Source organism: Parasteatoda tepidariorum, chromosome 7 (assembly GCF_043381705.1).
Source record: "Parasteatoda tepidariorum isolate YZ-2023 chromosome 7, CAS_Ptep_4.0, whole genome shotgun sequence".
NCBI classification, from domain to species: Eukaryota; Metazoa; Arthropoda; class Arachnida; order Araneae; family Theridiidae; genus Parasteatoda; species Parasteatoda tepidariorum.
Genome location: NC_092210.1, coordinates 52,431,052 through 52,452,545, shown reverse-complemented (window position 1 = coordinate 52,452,545; position 21,494 = coordinate 52,431,052). Strand labels below are relative to the sequence as shown.

Below are 21,494 nucleotides of genomic sequence, written 5' to 3'. Positions count from 1 at the left end.
CATAATTATTGGTTAATCTCGAATAGACAAAAAAAAAAAAAAAAAATTTNAAAATCTAAAAAAAAAAAAAAAAAAATTTATAAATAAAAATGTCGCCGAATTTAGCAATTGAATCAAAAATAGTTGTTCTTGTCTATATTTTTAGAGAAATAGTGGCTCTTCTCCAAAATAGTCGTTTTAGTTACCAATGGAATCCCCTGCAATAATTCTAGAGAAATACGCATTTCAAAATAAGAAGGTCTGCAAATATTCATTATCTACTTTCAAAATAATATAATTTATTGACGCAACTTTAATGAAAAAATGCTTCATAAGTTATCATGTAATTTAATTTGAAAGCGTGCCTTTTAATTAATTTCCACTTAATTTGCTGCTCCATGAAACAAAAACAAAATTTTTTGGAAGAGTAAAGGTATTGCAAAAGCTTAACACTGGAAGGTACTGGATGGACAATCTCTCTTCAGTTTTCTAATGATACAATTTAAAAATAAAATACAAACCGAAGAAACATTTCAATAAATATTTTTTTTCCCTTTTTGCTAGAATATAAGTTAAGAGTTTCAGAGTACTAAAACTAATTACTTGCTAATTACTTGCGAGAAATATGTATTTTCCAGTTAATGATCTGTTTCATTTGAGATTTAAAACTTTGATGAGAAAACAAGTGTTTTTACTTAATATCAATTAGTTGTTCAACATCCAGATAAATGAAGTTCTACATTACAGCATACGGTTTTAAACTTTGCCCAAGCTTTAACATATTTAAATTCTGCCCATTAAGCTATTAAGATTGAAGTATTATGTGCCTAGAAGATTAGATCAAGTGATCCTCCTAATCAACAAATTATTATTTAAAACAAACGCAGATAACCACAATTACCTGTTTTTATTCAATTTTTTGTTGAAGGATATACATCTTGCATTTGAAATACAAAGCTGATAGACAACAAGCAGAAGTTATATAAAAATGCTTCTGCTAACATCCTTCACATTGCTCACAATCCCACCACACACACACAGCGATGAACATAAATTAGAATGAACACAGATAAGACTTAAAAACAATGAAATATAACACAGTTTTATACACATAATTATCTAAAAGAAACAACAATTTGCTTAGGTTGCTCATACAGCGTGCTGAAGCGAAAAAGTGACTAGATTTGAATTATAAGGAAAACATTAAAAATATTTTTAAAAATTTTCTATAACACACTTACTAATATGTAGGCATAACAGAGAAATAATCTATAACTAGACAAAGATAAGAAATCATTGTACTTGTAATAATCCTAACATATATATTCTAACATATATATAAATTGAAGCTATAAATTCAAAAGGACGCACTCCAGCAATTTATACGCAATGGGTGGAGAGTTAAGGCTTTAAATATTGCTTTATTTTTTTCTTCATCTTCTTAATATTATCAGCTTTTCATTTCATTAGTACACTTTTTGGGGGATTTATAAAAATATAATGATTAATACAGACTGTACAAGAAAATTAATCAGAAATTAATAAATTTTGATTTAAAGTAGGATATGTCACCATTTGAGCTGAGGACAGTGTTAAAGCCTAGATTTAAGTACATGCATGAAAAAAATAAATATTAAGTAATTGAAGTGGATTGACATATCATTCAATAAATTAAAATACAGGTAATCGTTACGGAATTGATATGATACTTATTAATTATAAACATTTAAAATCTGAAAGATAATTTTATACAGAATTACAGAAACTGTTTTGTCTTTTTTTTTTTTGGTCTATAGCCCTGATGTCTTCACGATTTTAATCTTTCACAATTTTGACTAAAATGCACTTAAATTTTCCTGTTATGCACGATTTGCCCGTTGAATAGCAAGAAAAATTGAATTTTCATTGCAGGAAGACCAGCAGCTGTAACTTTGAGGGGGGGAAAAAAACTGGCACTAATTCTCGGAGGGTTGATGTTTCTTTATCATATGATAGATACCACTAAAGTTCCTATATACATCTAAAAGTAGATTAGAAAGTCAAAAGTTATGGGATAAAATAAAATTTATCAAATAAATCTGTGATTCGTTGAGAGTCACAAATTAAAAAAAAATTCCTCTATAAATAAAATGGAGTTTTCTTTGTCCAGCAGAGTATTGGATGAGCACTCCTTTTTCTTGGAATTAAAATTAATTTAAACTGTTCAAAGTTCGATTATACTCCTCAAAATTAGCGTTAAATACCCATATATTTTGCAAAATGATTAGCTCCTGAAAACTACGACAGCTATATTTGGCACTTTTATCAAAGTTATTCATATGCTAAAAAGTTAATTTTGTGATTAAACACTAGTTTTCTTGTTAAGATGTTATTTCTGGCAGAAAATTTAACAAAATAAAAATAAAGGCATATTTTCATATTGAAGATAAAAAAATTAACACAACATTAATTTGCATAGTTTTTTGTCCTTCGGTGAAATGTAGCACAATGCACGTAACATTAATTTCAATTCTTAGCAGGAAAGCAGGATTTCCTCGAAGCGTAACCAAGTACAGTAAATAATTCGGTTTTTACACTCTTTTGCAACCATTATCTAAAAAATTAAAGAGTTGCTTGTCAAATTTTTTTTTAATTATTAAAATATAGGAACTCTAGTTAGCACTAGCACTGATGAGACTTAATACTCAATGGTTCAAACAATTTTTAAAAAAATTAATCAAAAAGTAATAGTTTACAAACAAACTGTAGGTACAAAATTGTTTAGAGTTTTGAAGCTCTATTTTTACATGTGTATTAATTTGAATAAAGCAACTATTTGTAATTTGTTTATTAATCTAGCTTTGTAACAAAAAATATTTTAGAAAATTCTTAAAACTAAACCTAAAAAGAATTATATTTTTTAATATTAGACTAGCTTTTCTAACAGATGAGAACTTTAAATAATCTCTTTCATGAATAAACGAAGCATTTTGAGTATATATTATTGTTAATTAGTTAAAAATGTAATCTTTATTTATAAAATGAATACAGCAGCGCTGCAAAATGACTTTATGAATCCGAAATCCCATTCTATTTAATAAATATTTTGAGATTTTAATATATCGTCATTCGCTCTTATGATTACTTCTTGCGGCGTCAATCATAACAAAGGAGTCTGGATATAAAAATCAGAATGGTATCATCATTATACAAAAAGAATATTAAAATAGATTGCGAATAAAATCAGATGGATTAAAATTGAAATATTTCCGACTATATATATTCTGAAAATGATAATAAGCATATTTTGCATAGTAATACACTAGTACAAGTCCCTATTTTTATGAACTTTATTTTTTACATGAAACAAGAAAACTCCTCATAATTATTTTAAAATATTCTCAAGTATTATATATAACATGAAACTTTTTAAAAAGTTTCAAATTTACGTGTTTGAAGGGAAAAAAAAAGAAAGAAAATCAATCCTAAAAGAGACTACAGGTGAGAAAAATTGCATAATATGTGAAAAAGTTAACTATTATCTACTATTTGATCTATGTATGATTACAATAATAAATTATATTACTGTTGACTGTAAAAGCATATATCAGTTAAAAAAATATGTAGCGTCACCATTGAGTAGCAATTATAACAACCTTTTTTTGCATTAATTAGCCATTTAAAAAACAAAGTTAAAAATCAATTTATGAGTGTAATAACAAGGTAAAATTAAATAAATAAAAAACTTGATGAAGAAAATTGTTAAACAAAATTACTTTGTTACATAAATTTTTTTAAACGCTGATTTTTTTTTACTCAGAAGGTAATGAAATTTCCCCTTTTTAAGTGCTTCATCCAGAAAATTTAAAAAGCATAGTGCCTGATAAATTTGTATGAATTATAACTTCAATTTCAACAACAATAAAAGTCATTGTTTATATAAGCTCAGATATATAAAAAGCTTAAAGGCAATAATTGTACAATTATTGAAAATACTTCATTAAATATATATTTCAAAAAAGACTTTTTAGTTTTGAAAATGCATACCAATTTTAGAAATGTTTATAGCAAAAGATTTGAAGCTACAATAGTAGCATATATGTTATTCTCCTTTATAAACAATGTATATAATTTATAATGCTAAATAAAAAATTTTACTAAATTTTCTGATGATAAAAAACAGTGTAGAAGATGTAAGAATCTTGTAATATTAATAAATTCAGAGAAATTTGTATACATAGTTAATTTTTTAAGAAATCTATCTACACATGAAAAAATTGAGTATAAAATTTATAAATTTGAACTTTTAATGTACAAAATTAGTTAAGTAAGAATTTTTTAGTTCAAAAACCTTCTCTGAAGTTAAAAGAGAATCTGCAAACAAAAAATGCCTAATAGAATTTACATTGCAATTGTTCATTTCAGAAAATTTTCTTTAAATATTTGAATTTAATTATTTTGCTTAAATATACACACAGAGGCAATAAAAATAATGAAAATATAAGTTGCATAGTAAGTTATTACATTAAAAAAGATAATTTTAAATTCTTGCTTAAGCTCCATAATAGATTTTATAATTAACATTGATTAAAAAAAGAAAAGAATACAGAAAAAAATGCCTAACATTTGAATTAAATTACACAATTCTGCTAGTGGAATTTTTTTAATCAAATAACAGTAAAAATTTTCTCGAATGCATTACCCTGCAAAAGGGGGGAAAAAAACTAATTTATTAAATTAGATAAGTATTCATGATTTTCAATTTCAGATGTAAACAGAAAGTTTACTGAATTGCTTTTTAATCAGATACTAAGTCAAACAAAAAATAAACAGTGATTTTTTTCTTTTGCAAGGTAATGTAATATTTAAGAAAATTTTTATCCACGGATAGTTTAGCTTTCAACAGAACTAACCATTTTTTTACAAAAATTATTCATATTTCATTAAATACATACATAATTAATCAAAAGAATAACACATTTCTTATAATACGCAGCCTACTTAGATAATTAATTTATGCTTGCTTGTTTCATTAATACTAAAAAACAGAGCTATATTTTATTATTAATTGTAATGTAATAAATAAAATAAAAAAGGGCAAGTCATCACAATGTAAATTTTTTAATAAATACCCTTTATATCAGCACTTTGCTACTCAATGTATTTAAGACAGATGCATATCTGCTAAATAAAAAAAAAGTGAAGTCCTTTGTCTTTCATTAACATTAATTTCTTACCAAACAGCTATACTTTAGTTAATTATCCATAAAAATATGCATTTCAGTGAAACATCCAACTTTTACTAGAATAAGATACCAATTTAATTTACAGTACTTGAAACACTTCAATGTGATTTTTCATCCAATTACACCGACAAAATAAATGAATTACTTTTAACAAGTATAATACTCAAGAAAAGTTAAAGATAAAAAAGAGCAAATTCTATCTAACATAAATGAATATATTTATAGAAAACCTACTTTATAGCCTAACTTTTTCTTTTTTTACAATAGAATGTCTGATTTTCAATGAAATCTTTTAGCATATTATACTGACTAGTAATCATAGTATAAATGAGTAAATATAAAAGTAAAATCATTAATATATGACTAGAAATTAAAGTAGAAAAAATAGATTTGGAATGGTTAATGACTCTGAAAAAAAAACAATTACTTTCCCAAACATACTGTAAAAATAAATAAGCTAATAAAAGGAAAAATAAATGCATCCTTAATTTAAATATAAATACAATAAAAATAAGTAACAAAATAACAAGTTTGCACAATTATACTAAAAAAAATAAACTCCAATTTTATAATGGAATTCAAAGAAACCCTTTACTTTTAGCAAAACTAGGTTTGTAAGACAATTTCATATGTTTTAAAAAACAGCCAGCTTTAAAATAAGAGAAAGTAAACTTTTTTCCCTCTTACTTACATTTGATACTATAATGCATATATTTTTTTATTTGCTTTACTTCATTTTTAAATTAAAACTAAAGGTCTGGTTTCTTAGAACTAGCGCCTTATCTGGGCGTCAGCGGAAAGTTGACGTAGATCTGACGCCAAAAAAAGACTTTTTTGTTAGCTCAGCGTGAGCAGTCGGTATAACGCAGACATTATCTCTCATTGCGCATGCGTTACTAACGTAAACAAATATTTATTTTGAATTTGTATTGATTTTGTTATCGTCGACCAGTGTTTTAGAGAACAAATAATGACTTTGTCCAAGAAAAAACACATTATAGCTGAGCTAAATGAAGAGTGCTATGTTTAATGAAGAAGCTATGTTTAATGTCAAAATCAAAATCTTGGCTGATTTTAATGTGCTGTTGGATGTTGTCCGCCATTGCTTCTGTGGTTAACGTCACGTTGTAATCCAACTGCAGTTGAGTTGGACGGCAATTGTAGTTCAAGATGAGCGTTCGATGACGTATACTATCAAACTCACAAATGGACCGATCAGAGGTTAGCGCTGATTACCAGCTGACGGCGTCCTGTCCTAAGAAACCAGGCCTTAAGGGTTGCAAAAAAGCAGTAAATATCATTTTAACTCTTTGCAGTATAAGATATTCTGCATTTAGTTTAGTTTTAAATAATTAAAATGAGTTTAAGAACAAGTGATGATTTTTTCTTATATAAAACTAAAAACTTTTGCATAACTTCTATTTTTGTTTGAAAAAATATTTTTTATATTTTTTTCTTTTCTAGCCTAGATATATTTCTCTTACATTTCTAAATTATCTTATAGTTACAAGCTTATTAAAGTACTTTTATTTATCTCAATTTAGTTGACAGCTTCTGAAGTGCATGTTGCGCATTTCAGGGGTAAAAAGAATAATTAAAGGAAAAAATAAATAACCAATAAAACTTCATTATTGGAAAATACCTGGCCTTTGTTGTAATCTAGTCAAAAACATACCATTTAAAACATACAAAAACTTAAAAAACAATATTATTTTCATAAACATGTCTTTTCCTTGTTAAAAAAAATAAACAAAAATATATAATGTTGCATATATTTAGCACTATGCATAGTAGATTTGTACCATCCTTATCAACTAATGGTAGTCATTTATACTTACTAAAACACTTACAACTTTAAGAACGATAGGAACCGTTAAAAAAGTTTTAAAACTATATGACTTTTTCAAAACAAGCACCACTAACTATTTCAATAAAAATAAAATATACCTATTTAATACAATACTAGTAAAGTTAATAAAACATAATAAAATTAATAATAACAATAAATTAATAATAACATGGAATTTAAAATAAGCACTTTAAACTACCATAAAATAATTTTTTTTTTTTTAAAGTATAAGGTTATGACTCGTATAAATCTAGTTAGTCTAGTACCTATCACACATTTCCACAGTCATTCTTGATTTTGAAATTACACTTTATTTGTACACACAAATATTTGATTATTTATACTAGAGTTATAGATTGAAGAGAAGGCAAAATATAATGAAGATCTGCATAATTTTCAGTATTTTTAGTTTACCATTCTCAACATGAATTAAAGCTTAAATTTATACCAAAGCAGAGGAGATGTATATTATCTGGACCACAGCAGTCAGCTTTTCAGAGCAACAGGTTGATGGAAATAAGTTAACACTCATTAAAAAAAAAAGGTTAGCACTGACAGTTGGCGTTAGAGGGAGTTGTATGTTCATTCAGTCTAGTGCCCTTAGAGGCACTGACCAAGCTGGGATCAGAATCAAGACTCTCTGACATCTTGTCACAGATAATGTCCACCAATCTCTCAAAAACTGACTTCACATTCAGATTTTCTTTGGCAGATGTCTCAAAAAATTCTAACCCTAGTTGATCAGAAAGTTGCTTTCCTCGCTCAGTGGATACTACTCGCTCATCCTCCATGTCACATTTGTTACCAACTAGCACTACTTGAGCATTATCCCAAGAATATGTCTTTATTTGGGTGACCCTGCAATGAAATAGGTATGTAGTCCTAAGTATGCACTTCAAAATAATAATAATATATATATAAATAATAAACAAATAAAATTAAAATCAAACTAATTTTGTTTTTTAAAAAAAATTTTTTATATCAACTGAAAAAACTTGAGTACAACTAGATACTACTGCTTAAATTATTTATCATGATTTATTATTTATCAATTATTTAGGGCAGAAACCAACAAGACTAGAAAACTTCTGGACGGTATGCAATATATTTCAATTGTAAGTAATACAATAAATAAAAAAACATTAAACAAATAAAATTAAAATCTATTTTCTTTTTAAAAAATGTATTTATATCAACTGAAAAACTTGAGTACAACTAGAAACTATTTCTTAACTTATTTATCACTATTTATTATTGATCAAATATTTAGGGCAGAAACAAACAAGACTAGAAAACTTTTCGTAAATCGAATTAAAATCTATATATTAAAATTTATTAAAAAACTAATTAACTAATCATAATCAAAACTAATCATGTAGAACAATTGAAGATATTGAGTATAATTAGAAAATATAATTTAATTTGTATATGAACTTATATCATGAAATGAGTTGTGGTTCATATCAAAATTTATTAAGGGCAATAAATAAAACTTGTAAACTTTGATGAAAACTAAAATTTTTATTAGATTTTCCTAAAAGGGCAAAATTTTAAGAATATACAGATAGTCAGTCTAAAAGAAATAAAGTAAAAATGCAGACAAAAATGCCCGATCATTAGGGTTCACATCAGCAATTGAAATTTAGTGGTCCAATATGACCACCTAGGTATTCATCAAGAGGTCTAAAAAATTTATAGGGCAGACAAACTTGTGAAAAAAATATTGAATTTACAATTACATGTTTCATGTTCTGGTACACATTATAAGTTATTAACTGCCATCTATTACACCCTAAAACTAATTTGGTTTATTTCCCCCCTAATAATGATTGAAGATTAGAATTTATTAAGTTTGAAAAATCAAGCTAAAATAATATTAGTAAATATATTTAGCACACTGACCAAATAAATAAAGAAATGAGTAAAGCAGACAAAATAAAAGCTAAAAATGATCTAAAATCTTTAATAAGAAGCAAATTTTAAAAGAGCAAAAAAATTATGTTTTATTGATGAACAATTACACCGTTAGTACATGAAGAAATACCAGAGTTTATGCTCGAGTAATATTTATATACATATTAATTGTTATCCTCACATTATAATTGATATCCTGATTGTTATCCTCATATATCAATAAGCGACATAGTAAAAATATAAAAATAACAGTTATTCCAATTGAAAAATCTTAAAACTAAGACCTATTCTATTTGTGCAACATTTTCCATTAAACTAAACCAATCATAGAACATTTGGCGACAATTGTTGCCAAACTGAACTGAACTCTAACCATCACAATAAACAAATCATCATTTGAATCTGCAAAGGATCATTATGAGTCTAATAACTCATAAGCAATATTTTTATTAATTTCTTATAACTATTTTTTCTAGAAAGTAGTAATTTGATTTTTCAACCATATGTAATTTTTTTACATACTATGCTTTAGTACTAAATAATAGTTATTGTCTTGAAAATATTAAGATTGGCTAAGAATTTGATTGAATAATAACAATCCCCACTTTAAAAATCCTAGTGCAGCTGCAATGAAAAACTGTTTAATGCTTTGTTTCATTCAAGCTATGATTTATTTAGTAAGATGATTCATTCTTTTAAATGCCATAAGCAAAAATTAGTCTTGAATTAAAAAAAGTAAAAACTTAAAAAAATTAATGCAAATTGTTTGAAAGGATTTTATATCAAGTACAACTAACTTTAGAATTTGAGTTTTAAAAGCAAAACTATAGTAAAATAAGAACTGTTCTAATACAGTTGAAACTCATTAAAGAATGAAATTATAAAACTACCAAATCTCCATAATATTGTTATTACTAAAAATTATCATAAGAAATCTATATATACAATGCACAAGAGTATATACATACTGATTTTATAATTTATTTTCTATTTTTTCTTGAGTAGGTATTTTTACAGAAAATTAGTTTTCTGAGTATTTCTACAGAGTAATACTTTTACAAGTTCTACTGTTGTATTGAGTTAAGAGAAGAGAGGTTAAAATCACGAGAGGAATTTATTATACTTGCAGGAAATGAATATTTTTCGTAAGGATGAGCATTAAGTTAAATGGCACAAAAGTTGGCAGTGGCTCTTGCAGTATCAAACACAAACATTTTTTTCAACCTAATTTAATTAAATCAAACACAAAAATGAAAAGGTAATTTGGGTACCCCAGGGTCATAGAAATTGGACTTACATGAACTAGATAAAATCCTTAAGGGAGTGAAAATATTTAACTGACCTCTAGCTATGAAGCAAATAATAATCTGGTAGCATAATATGTCAAATGTCATGTTATCTCCATACTGAATATTCAGAAAACAATTCTATTATTTTATTTAAAATCAGCAGTCCCAAAAAACTACATATTTTTGTAGTTAACTACAACTACTTTTAAAATGTAGTGCTGTCACCTTTATCAGCCATATCAATTAAATCCTTGCATATGTTCACTTTCACTTCTTTTTGTTCAGGTGATAACATTTTTGGAACCATATGCAAACATGTTCAAATCATTATGAAGAATGCTGTGAACACCCCTGTGTGAAGTTCCAAGTTCAAAGGCAATAGCATCAATGGACAATTGCCTATTGGCATGCACAAACTTTCAACATTTGCAAATGCACTCAACATTTTCATTTGTGGTGGAAGAACGGGGCACCCAGTTAGAAGATCATCTTCAATGTTTGTGCAACTTTCACGAAAATGCTTATGCCACTCATACACAGACGTTTTTTTCAAGGCATCATTTCCGTTCACTTTCTTCAGCATAGCATTTCAGAAGGAGATTTACCAAGCAAAATGTAGAATTTTATGTTTGGATGCTGTTTTAAACACGACATTTCAAAGTCTGAAGAATGAAAAATTTGCTTTGTCAGAAATAACCTGCAGCTAATACAGACAGTACCAGAAATGAATTCCAAATGGCTGTGTGTTTTCATTATTAGTGCTACCAACCTCTAATAGAATGTTTTCCCTCCAACAAACACCTGTGTGAATGTAGGCGAGTATTTTGGGAATTTATTGACTCTACCTTGTATATCTTAACATTATGCAGTTTAACTTCTATTAGCATTTCCTTTATTTTCAACTCAGAATTTAAGTTTCAGTTTTTTTTTCAAGTACTTAAATAATGTGAAATAAAGCTCTTATTTAAATACTTCATTTTAATAAAATACTTCCAGCATTCAACCTATTTTGATGATTATTTTTGGTAAGATTATACTATAATTCGTAAGTTTAGAATTGCAATTGCAAATTTTTTGTTCCATTCATAACAAAAATGAAGCAAAATGGAAATTTTTTTATAAAATTAAGCAATATTTTTATAATTCTTTCTGATCCTTTTATCATTATTAGTAACAAGTCAAATGCAATTAAAAAAAATTTCCAAGCATTCAACTTTCTAAAAAATTAGTGCAATAGAAGTAACACTTTGTGCTACGGATGCAAAAATTCCAAAATTAAAAACTATAAATGACACTTGTTAGGTATAAATATATGTAAGAAAGACAACAAAAAAAAAATATTTCTAAACCTTTGTTCCCTTTATTTGTGATAAAATTCAAGCCTATATCATTTAGAATGTGTTATATTTACAGGGTAAATATTTTCAGATGAAATATTTTACTAAGTGGCAGAATATGTAACAAATATTCTGCCACTATTCAGTACTCGGTCTTTTTGCCAAATATTTTGTTGGTCAAATGTTTGGCTAAATATTTGGTAAAGTATTTTTTTGGAAAAGTATTTTTCGACAAAGTTTCTTTTTTGGAGAATAGATTAAATGAAGAATAATCTAAAATCATAATTTCATATTATCATTAGAAATAGTTTTAACATGTATAATCATTAAGTTCTATTGCTTGCCCATGGCTTGCAAATTTGATATCTGGAAGATAAATGGTAAAGCAAAATTTAAAGAATTGAAACTAGATAATTTTACACTGAACCATGAGTTTTGTACTGCTATTTTTTAAAATTTTGTTCTAGCAAGTCAATTTTACCGTATTTTCAAAACTTTTTGTTTTAGGATTTTTTTGTTGTTTTTGTTATGGTGCACATTTCAGCAAAGCGTTTCTGATATACTTCACACTTTCACTGCCACTTTTCTCCTGTACGGCAAGACAGATAACTGGTAACACAGAAAACCGTAATTTTCTGTTTCTTTCAATTTTCTTTTAATCAGTATTTTTACCATGACACAGCATTTTTTAAGAGCATTTCTAATTAGCGTTATTCTTTTATCATCAGTTTTGTCTAAAATTACAAGAACGTGAAAAAGTAAAATTTAGATTTTTAGAGTTAATTTTTTACCCCATACCAATTTTAGGTTTCCTACAGCTAGGTTTTGATTTATTTTCAATAATGACTAAATTTATTTAAACATAAAAAATATTTATTAATGATTTTTTACAAAAAAAACAACAACTTGTTATTCGATTGTCGAATATTTGGTATTCCGTAGATCTTTTTGGTTAAATATGTTCGGTATTCGGCCAAACCACTATTCTTTACATTCCTTCTAAAGTTTATAATATTTTGGAAAGAAATAGCATTTTAAAGATTGGCAATATTTGATATCAAAACTCAAAATTCACAGTGGTTTGTTGGTCCGTAAAATAATTAGCAGAGGTTCCAAGACCAGCAATCAATGCAAAGAGATGGCCTGCTCTTTAGGATTTTTTAATTTCGAATTCACGTTTTGGTGGTTTAATTTTAATATGAATTCATTTTATTAATTTAACCCACTGACGGTTCTGCACGTAAAAAGTCGCATTTTAACCTGCAGTCTTCTCTGCATAGCAAAACCGGTTTTCCCATGTTAACTGATAGGGGAACTGTGTGTAGGGGAGAAACATTCTCCCAATTTTGCCCATTTCCGCCAGTGGGTTAAAATAAAAAAAACGACTAATATCAACAGGACTATATTAACCAGAGAAAATTTGTACACACTAGTAGTATCTGATAGTTACTGGTATTTCACACCAATGAATGACTAAATTAACATAATTTTTACCCTTGATGTTAATTAAATATTCAAGTCTGTCAAGAGAAAAGCCTCCAACTGACATGAAATATAAATTATTTTTTTTTACTAAAATTGAAGATTATGAAAGTTAAGTTTTAAAAATTTTACCTACCAACCAAATTTTGATAAGAAAAAGTATTTTTCTTTCTTATATTGCTTGTACAAATAGTGATCTCTATAGGATATATTATTCCTTGAAATTGCTCTAAAATTTAATTTAAGGCTCACTAAAACATTAAAGTGTTTAAACATTTTCGAAATTTCATTTTCTAGAACAGTGTTGCATAAAAACTGAGGAACATAATTACTTTCGTGAATGCAAAAATCAGATAAGAGATGCATTCATCAGGTGTATTTTAAGGAGAACTTCTCTGTCATGCAACAACGAAATGAAGTACAAAGTTCACACAGGACAAATGACTTAATTATCCTACACACACTTTTGTGCAGTTGCACACACTGTACGAAGAATATATTCATATGCAACAACCTTAGATTATTTGCCATATGAAAATTTATTTACAGAGCTAAGAAACTTCACGATCTTCAGTACATTGATATTTTTTCTGATGATTTCTGTTTTTCTGATGCACATAGTTTTAAAACATTCCAAAAATGTGAATAATTAAATACCAGCTGAGCCTATCAGATTAAAAGGAAAAACTTAATTTTTTTTTATTTTTCTACATATTTTAAGGTTTATTATGGCATTGTAAATTTCTTATGTCACAATTAAAACATGAGCATTATTTATTTCTCATTTAATTGCAAACGTGATCAAGAAATAAACTTCCTACTTAATAAATCTTTAAATAATTTTTTATATGTTTATTTATTTTTATAAAAGAAGTGTAGTGTACAAAAAAGTACTTTACTCAAAAATTTGTAAGCAAAGCTCTTTCTTACTTATCAAATATATTCATAAAACCATTTTTCTTTTGTAATCTTTTATTTACTTATGGCTTCTATTTTGTAAAAGCTGATCCACAATTTGAAAATCAGAATCTTATCACTATATCCAATTAATTTGCACGTTTCAGAAATTTTCAAAGTCATAATCTTTACAACTTGAATGTTTTTGATAATAATATAATCTTCTTAAAAACCCTTTTTTTTAAAATTTTGTTATAATTCATAGAAATATGGAAACTGCCTACTGTGCAATTTTGATATTTATGTAAGTTACATCCTTAACAGTCAGTCTTTATTATTTTTTTAAAAAAGACTATATTTTATAGTTTTTAAACAAGTGCAGAGGACTCCCAAGAATCATCCCTATAAAAAATATTAAAAGTATTTATGACTTTTTAATCAAATTATACACAGTCGAAGTCAGCAAATGTTATGTCCATTACAATGGAATTGTCCATATTAGGTATTTCCACAGTACCAGAAGTATCTATCAACATAGTTAAGAAACACTGGCATAAAACTTTATATGGCGATTTTTAATAGTTCTCTTCAAGAGAATTGAATGAAGGAAATTATCAAATAAAGGAAGGACGCAATTTTGAATAAATATAAAACACGATACTATTTTTTCTGAAATCAATATAAAGAAAAATAAAATTTTTACCAGTCATGAACGCTGTTAAAAGATTCCTCATTTGTCACATCATACATAAGAATAAAACCCATGGCACCACGATAGTAAGCAGTTGTAATAGTTCTATATCGTTCCTGTCCAGCAGTATCCTATAAAATATAGATACACAATAATGCATTAAAAGAATTTAATTTTAGTAATCCAAATAAATAGGTATTTCAAAGGAAAATAACATTATATAACATAATGCAAGAGCAATCAATATCAAAACATAAAAATTTTTGGAGTTCTGCACACATTTTTTGAAATTTTTTTTAGAATTTGAAATTAGACAACTTTTAAAATACTTGTGTAAAAATTTTCCTGCAGTTAATAAATTTCTTCGTTAATATTTGGTTATGATATATTTAAGATGAATAAAAAACTGAAGTTAATATTTTTCGGAAAACATATCCATAAAACGTTAAAAGAAATTTAGTCTATTAGATACTCGTTTAAAAATTTTGCACTATCACAAAAGCGCCCAGAGAAACAGAAGGTTATACATAAAAGCGAAATAAAAAATAGAAATCGATCTTAATTCTCAAAAAAAAATTTTAAAACTGAATATCTCAATTTTCCAATATCTGTGTTTTCAAGAAAAAGTATAAAGCTAGATAGAAACCAAAACAAAAATAGCTTTTAATTTCTTAAGGAAAAATTCAAAGCTAAAAATCTAAATTTAATTTTGCACACTGTCATATTTTTTGAAAAAAAAAAAGAGGATAAAAACAAATATAAATTAGAAACGCTTTTTAAAAATGTATCATAATAAAACTGCTGATAAAAAGTAAAGTTAAATCAAGCAAAAGAGAAAGCGAGAAAAAAAATTTAGCCCTCAAAAAATTACTTCAACATTAAAAAACATTGTTTTCCACACATCTAAAATATTTTAATGTTACTAGTTCTTACGGTACAGGCAAAAATTGAAAATAAAATAATCAAGTCTATCAGAAACACTCCATTAAAATGCTGTGCTAGAATAAAAACAAAAAGCAGCAAAAATGTTCTCTCTTAAAAAACAAAATCCTTTAAACAAAAATTGTTGCAAAAGTAAAAAAATTGACTTGTCCGAATATAATTAAAATAAACTAGCAATATGAAATTTGTGGTTCATAATAAAGTAATCAAGTTTCAATTCTCGCAATTTCAGTTTTTCATTTATCTTCTGAAACATAAATTTGCAAGCTGTGTGCAAGTTGAAGAACTTAAATATGTGTAAAAACTATTACTAGTAATGTATAATAAAAATTACGATTTCTAATTATTCTACATTAAATCTATTTTTTTTAAAAAAAAACTCAAAAAATACTTTGCCAAATATTTGGCCAAATTTTCAATCTGAAAGATCTGAATACTGAATAAGTGCCGAATATTCGGTGCATCCCTGATCAAAATAATCTTTTGAAAACATAAATTACTTGAATTTTACTTCTTTCCTTTTTATGGAATTTATAAAATTCTTTATTAGTCAGCAGTTTTCAAAATTTTTACTATAGCAAAAATTTGAAAAATACATTCTAGATCTATCATGTGTGAGTCAGAAACAGAAGTTAATCCCCATGTTAATAGGATTATTCTTTTAACTAATAAAAATTACTTCCTTTGGAGAAAGTTCTTTATAAAATACACATAAAGTTAATGAATCACAAAAAATATTTTCAAATGCTTAACATAATTGTCACAGAATAACTAGTTTCTACCAAAAAAGAAGAAAAAAATCTATTTTTGATTTTACTGGCCACCATAATAATAACATAATTTTACATACTATACAACATGAAGCTGCTCATTTATTCCTTAACTAAAAATTACGTAATTCAATTATGCAAAAAAAAAATTCTTTTTAAATTTAAAATTACAGTAACACTTTAAAACTAATAAAGTCATTGGGTGTATTCTTTAGATTTAGATAAAAAATATAAATTTAAAAAATGCACTTAACAATTTAAATTTAAATAAAAGTTTATGCAATATAAATATATATAAATAATGATTAAACTGAATTTATGAAGATGTGTAGAGAATTAAGCAAATTAAGAAAACCTAAATAAATATTACAAATGAAAATTTATGTATGTCCCCTTTAAAATTTTTAATAAAATTGTAACTGTGTCAAATATTTTTTTCAATCAAAAGTTTCAATAACTTTGAAATAAAAATAAAGTGAGTATTTGTGAGAAATGCAGCTGAAAATTTTTGCAAAAAAAATTTATACCACAGTTCTTATTGCCATTTAGTGTCTTTACCATATCTGAGATTTTATAAAGCAAAAATCTATGACAAATTTTGTTATAATTTAAAAAATCTATGTGTTCAACTATTAATAAATATCATTTCAATAAATATCTTGTTAGCAAAGATCTTAATTGTATAAATTAATTGGCATTGTCTTTAAGTATATAAATTTTTGAAATTTGATGAGTCCAAAATAGAGTCGAAATGAAATAGATCATAGAAATCTGATCACAGTCTTAGAATGTATAAATGGGCAATTCCATGATGACTGACATTACATAAATGGCATGGAAAGGACATAATTCGTATTTTTATTTGGAAATTCTCCTTGTTTTATAAGCAATAAGAGGATTACTTTTTAAAAATTTATTTTTAAAAAAATCAAATTAACAGGAAACATATTTACAGATTACAGAAAGCGACAAATAGAGAAAAAGCTCTTCCGACATGTGTTAAATTTTTTAAGTAAATGATGTTACAAATGCAAACTATATTAAAATTTTAATAAACTTTTTTGTCATTATTATTACAAAATACTTAAAAACTACTTACAATTTTTAAATTCACATCTAAAATAGTTAATAAAAACTAAGAAATTTGTCAATGGAAGGATGCTATTAAACGTTTAATTATTTATTTATTTTTTGTTATGTTGTCCTTCATATCATGGAATTGCACAAATGTTTAATATTTTCTTTATTGCTTTTATAAATAAAAATATCTACAAAATCAAAATGTAAAAATGAGGAGAAAAATAATAAATAATTAACTTATATGCATAACTTAAAATGAACTAAAAAAATAGAAAAAAAGTAAAATTGAATAAAATAAGAAAATTACCCAAATTTGAAGTTTTACTCTTTTATCTTGTCTAAAGACTGTCTTCACTTTAAAATCGATTCCCACAGTACTCACAAATGCTGAAGTAAAAGAATCTTCTGCATATCTAAACAAAAAAGAAGTTTTTCCAACACTGCTATTGCCTATTATTAAGATTTTGAACATGTAATCAAAGTTCTGATCAGCTGCATCCTTTTGCCATCTATCTGGACCTGCTGCCATCTAAAAATAGTGAAAAAGTAATCATTAGAATTAATTTTACTTGAGAATTAAACTTAGAAGAAAGAATTTAGTCACAAACATTGCTTTGAATAATTATATTTTTCCCCATGAAGCATTTCACATGTAAGTTTTTAATATACTTAATTTTTTACACAGTGAAAATTTGGAATCTTTTTAGTTGCAATATTCAGAAATTGCTTATAATTTTAAGCAAATAATTTTCTTTCAAATAAAAATTTGTTAATGCAGGAAAAATATAAAAATAATTTTTTAAATGATTTTTTAATTAATTTTAATTTTTTAACTTCTTATTTATTAATTTTTCAACTCCCAATTAATTCCTTTTTCACTTTTGAATAATGAAAATATTTTCAACAAAAATTAGATATCTAGATACAGTAAGATAAATTTTATTTTATATAGCTATAAAAATATTTTTGACTTTGCATCATTAATTAAAGAAAGTAAACTAATTGTTAAGTATTGGGACTTTAACAGTCAAATTTTATTTTTATGAAATTACAAAATGAGATAATAAAAATTTATTTCAAATGCATTTTATAAGATTCAACATTTATAAATCTTTACTCGATTCAAGTAGAATTCTATATTATAATACTTGATACACATGGAAAAAAATTAATTTCACTTGGGAAAAAAAAGGCTTTCATAAATATTTATTTGTTATTTCAGTTTTGTGTCAATAGACAAAAAGTTTAAAAAAAAAAAAAAATGAGAGAACACTTTCTTTTTAATGAATTTTTGAATTTCGAAAGACATTTAAAATAATAATAGTTTGCACAGTGTCTATAAAATAAACAAAACAATTAAAATGAGCAGACATTAAAAAAATCACTCCTTTAAAGCGTAATTGAACCTCTTTGAATTATTTATAATGCAATAGAGAGAACTGAGGTATAGAAAATAAAAACTTTTCAAGAAATACAAAATTTTATAATGAAGAGAACGAAGTTCGGCTAGTTTTAATTAAAAATTTTAAGAGAAGGAAGAAGAAAAAAAATGATTTTACTATACAATTAAGATTTTCTAATTCATACTAGGTACATATACCTAGCGTATTTCTAAAGATAGAAATAATGGATTTCTGTGAATAGTATATTTCGCCAGTGTGTATTGTATTTTACGATTGTATTTAAAATGAAATTCATAATTGATTAAAAGAAAAGAAACGGATATACAAATTGGATTATTAAAAAATTACAAATGAAGAAATGAAGTAAAGATATGAAAATAAAATATGAAATTAAAGACATGAAAAAAATTTCGCTGAACAACCAAACTTTAATTATAAACTAAATTAGAAAAAAAAATTCATGGTAGGAAAAAAAAGCAAAAACAATAATGCAAAGCACAAATAATAATTTACAAGTATTTAAATAATTTTTACAACTTCCTACTTAGCTATTAATCGAAAGCCGACTAAATTACAAAATTGTGGGAGCACTTTTGTTTATAATATTATTATTATTATAATATAATGTTAATAGCATAATATAAACAAAATCAACCACAGAGAACATCTGCAGTTTTTTTAAGAGAAAAGCATTTAAATTAAGATTACAGCAAAACCACAGATGATGAATTTAAAAATGGAGATTTTATGATTTACCTTAATTTGATCAAATTAGTGTTGATGTCTAATTATACAATATTATTAGTTTCCAATAAATATGTCAATGTCCCCAACAGGTGATAACAGGTTCTTTGAAATGATTAATGAATAATAATGATGGCGCTGAAACGATTACAATTGTGATTATTTTTTATATCGATATCTAATAAACAATCAATACTTTATTAAAGACATTGTAGAGGGCACTTGTGTAAACAAGAAGACATCAGCTCATTGGCTTGTGAAATCGATCATCAACAGTTGTATTTATCTACACGCAGTGTTTCCCAAAGTGTGGTACGCGTACCCCCCGGGGTACGGACACAGCTTAGCGGGAGTACGCGTTCTCATGCGAAATATCTTGCAAGAAGCGAAAATTTAATTTTTTTTTAAAAAAACAAAGCTAGCCATGAAAATTAACGATTACGTATTTTTCTATTGGCTATTTGTTGCAGAGTTAGCAGTTACTAATTAGTGGTGTCAACAGCCAGTTGTGACTTTTAACTTTTGTGCAATTTTTTCATAGTAAAAAATACATGCATTTTTTTATTAGTGGTACACAGCGTTACGAAACATTTAGAAAGGGTACACAAAAGTCATAAGTTTGAGAAATACTGATCTACAGCAACATTACTCCTTAGGTTTTATTATAGATTTTTAAGTTGGATTTTTCTGAACTTTTGAATATTTAGAATAATATCGAGTAGAAAAGTTCTCCTTAAGCGATGATTGCTGAAATCAAAAAAGTAAAAGGGGGAAGAAGAACCACTGTGCCGACCTTGGAATTTCCCAGAAAGCAGCACATTGGTTTCATCGTGTGTCCTTCTTAATAGAAATTTGATTATTTAAATGTTTCAGAAACGTTTCTGTTCAGAAACGGTTCAGAAACGTTTAAACGTTTCTGTGCTTAAAATGCTTATTTATTATCTCAAGCAAATGATCTTCCCTAGTGTCAAAACTAATTCGATTTGCACTTCGAATCGGAATTAATTAATGATCTCAGGATTCTTGATTATTCCCTAAGCAACTTACCACACACAGAATGAATTATTTTACAGTTCTATTTACAAATATATAAAATACAAACTCTCAAGGATATAAAATGACGTAAATATAAATATATTAATGATCAAAAATAAATAAATATAAGCACAAAGCCATTTTGTTTCCTCTCCACAAAAAGAAAACGAACAATCTCAAGAAAAAAAAGAAGAAAAAACTGCTACCATATCAACTTAATTTTATGAACTAAATCAAAGTTAAAAATTAAGCAGACGATAATTCTCAACATCGTCCCACCTAATTTAAATTATAGTCGAGTAATTGCATAGTTAGTTTACGTTCAAAAATATATCAATTAAAGTAAGAAAATTAAAATAATGAAATAGAAAATTATGAAATATATAGTGTTCAGAAGTTCAGTCTCTGAGATACTTTGATTCCAGACATTTGAATCTGATGGACAGAGCTTACTTCAGTCATATCATCAGAAATAGAATCTTTACAAATTTCATCTCCCACCTTCTCAGATGAATATTTCTCAAAAATGGGATCACTGTTGGAGATTTCACGTGGATATAGTACAAATTTAACTTGTTTACGCTTCTGGTATTGATGTCTAAAACAGTAAGACAGTTTTTTCTTTGCATTCGTGCATTATACACTTGTTAATAGAACAAAAAATTTAAAGAATTTTTGTGTATAAACAATACTTTTTTTAAATTTTTGCATGGACAGATGTATACACTTAATAGTGCTATCCAGAAACTATCTGAATAGGCAATGTTAATTCTCCGATACAACTGTTCATGTAATTATATAAGACGAATCCCAAGACAATCGGATTAATAGTTTAGAAGTTGTAAGCGTTTTGTGTA

The 21,494-nt window shown here is 26.1% G+C and overlaps 1 protein-coding gene across 2 annotated transcripts; it reads right to left on the bottom strand.

The window, feature by feature from the left end:
- Positions 1-867: 867 nt before the first annotated feature.
- On the bottom strand, positions 868-19,767 carry LOC107456517 (ras-related protein Rab-3). Of its 2 annotated transcripts, none has more exons than XM_043045570.2 (4): positions 19,615-19,767; positions 17,763-17,984; positions 14,676-14,794; positions 868-7,911 (listed from the first exon to the last, which is right to left on the bottom strand). In XM_043045570.2, the coding sequence occupies exons 2-4, from the start codon at positions 17,982-17,984 to the stop codon at positions 7,599-7,601; spliced, it is 654 nt and encodes a 217-aa protein (XP_042901504.1). In that variant the 5' UTR covers positions 19,615-19,767; the 3' UTR covers positions 868-7,598. The 2 variants fall into 2 exon arrangements, with proteins under 2 accessions (XP_042901504.1, XP_071039536.1); XM_071183435.1 differs by lacking the exon at positions 19,615-19,767 and adding an exon at positions 19,403-19,545.
- Positions 19,768-21,494: the final 1,727 nt, after the last annotated feature.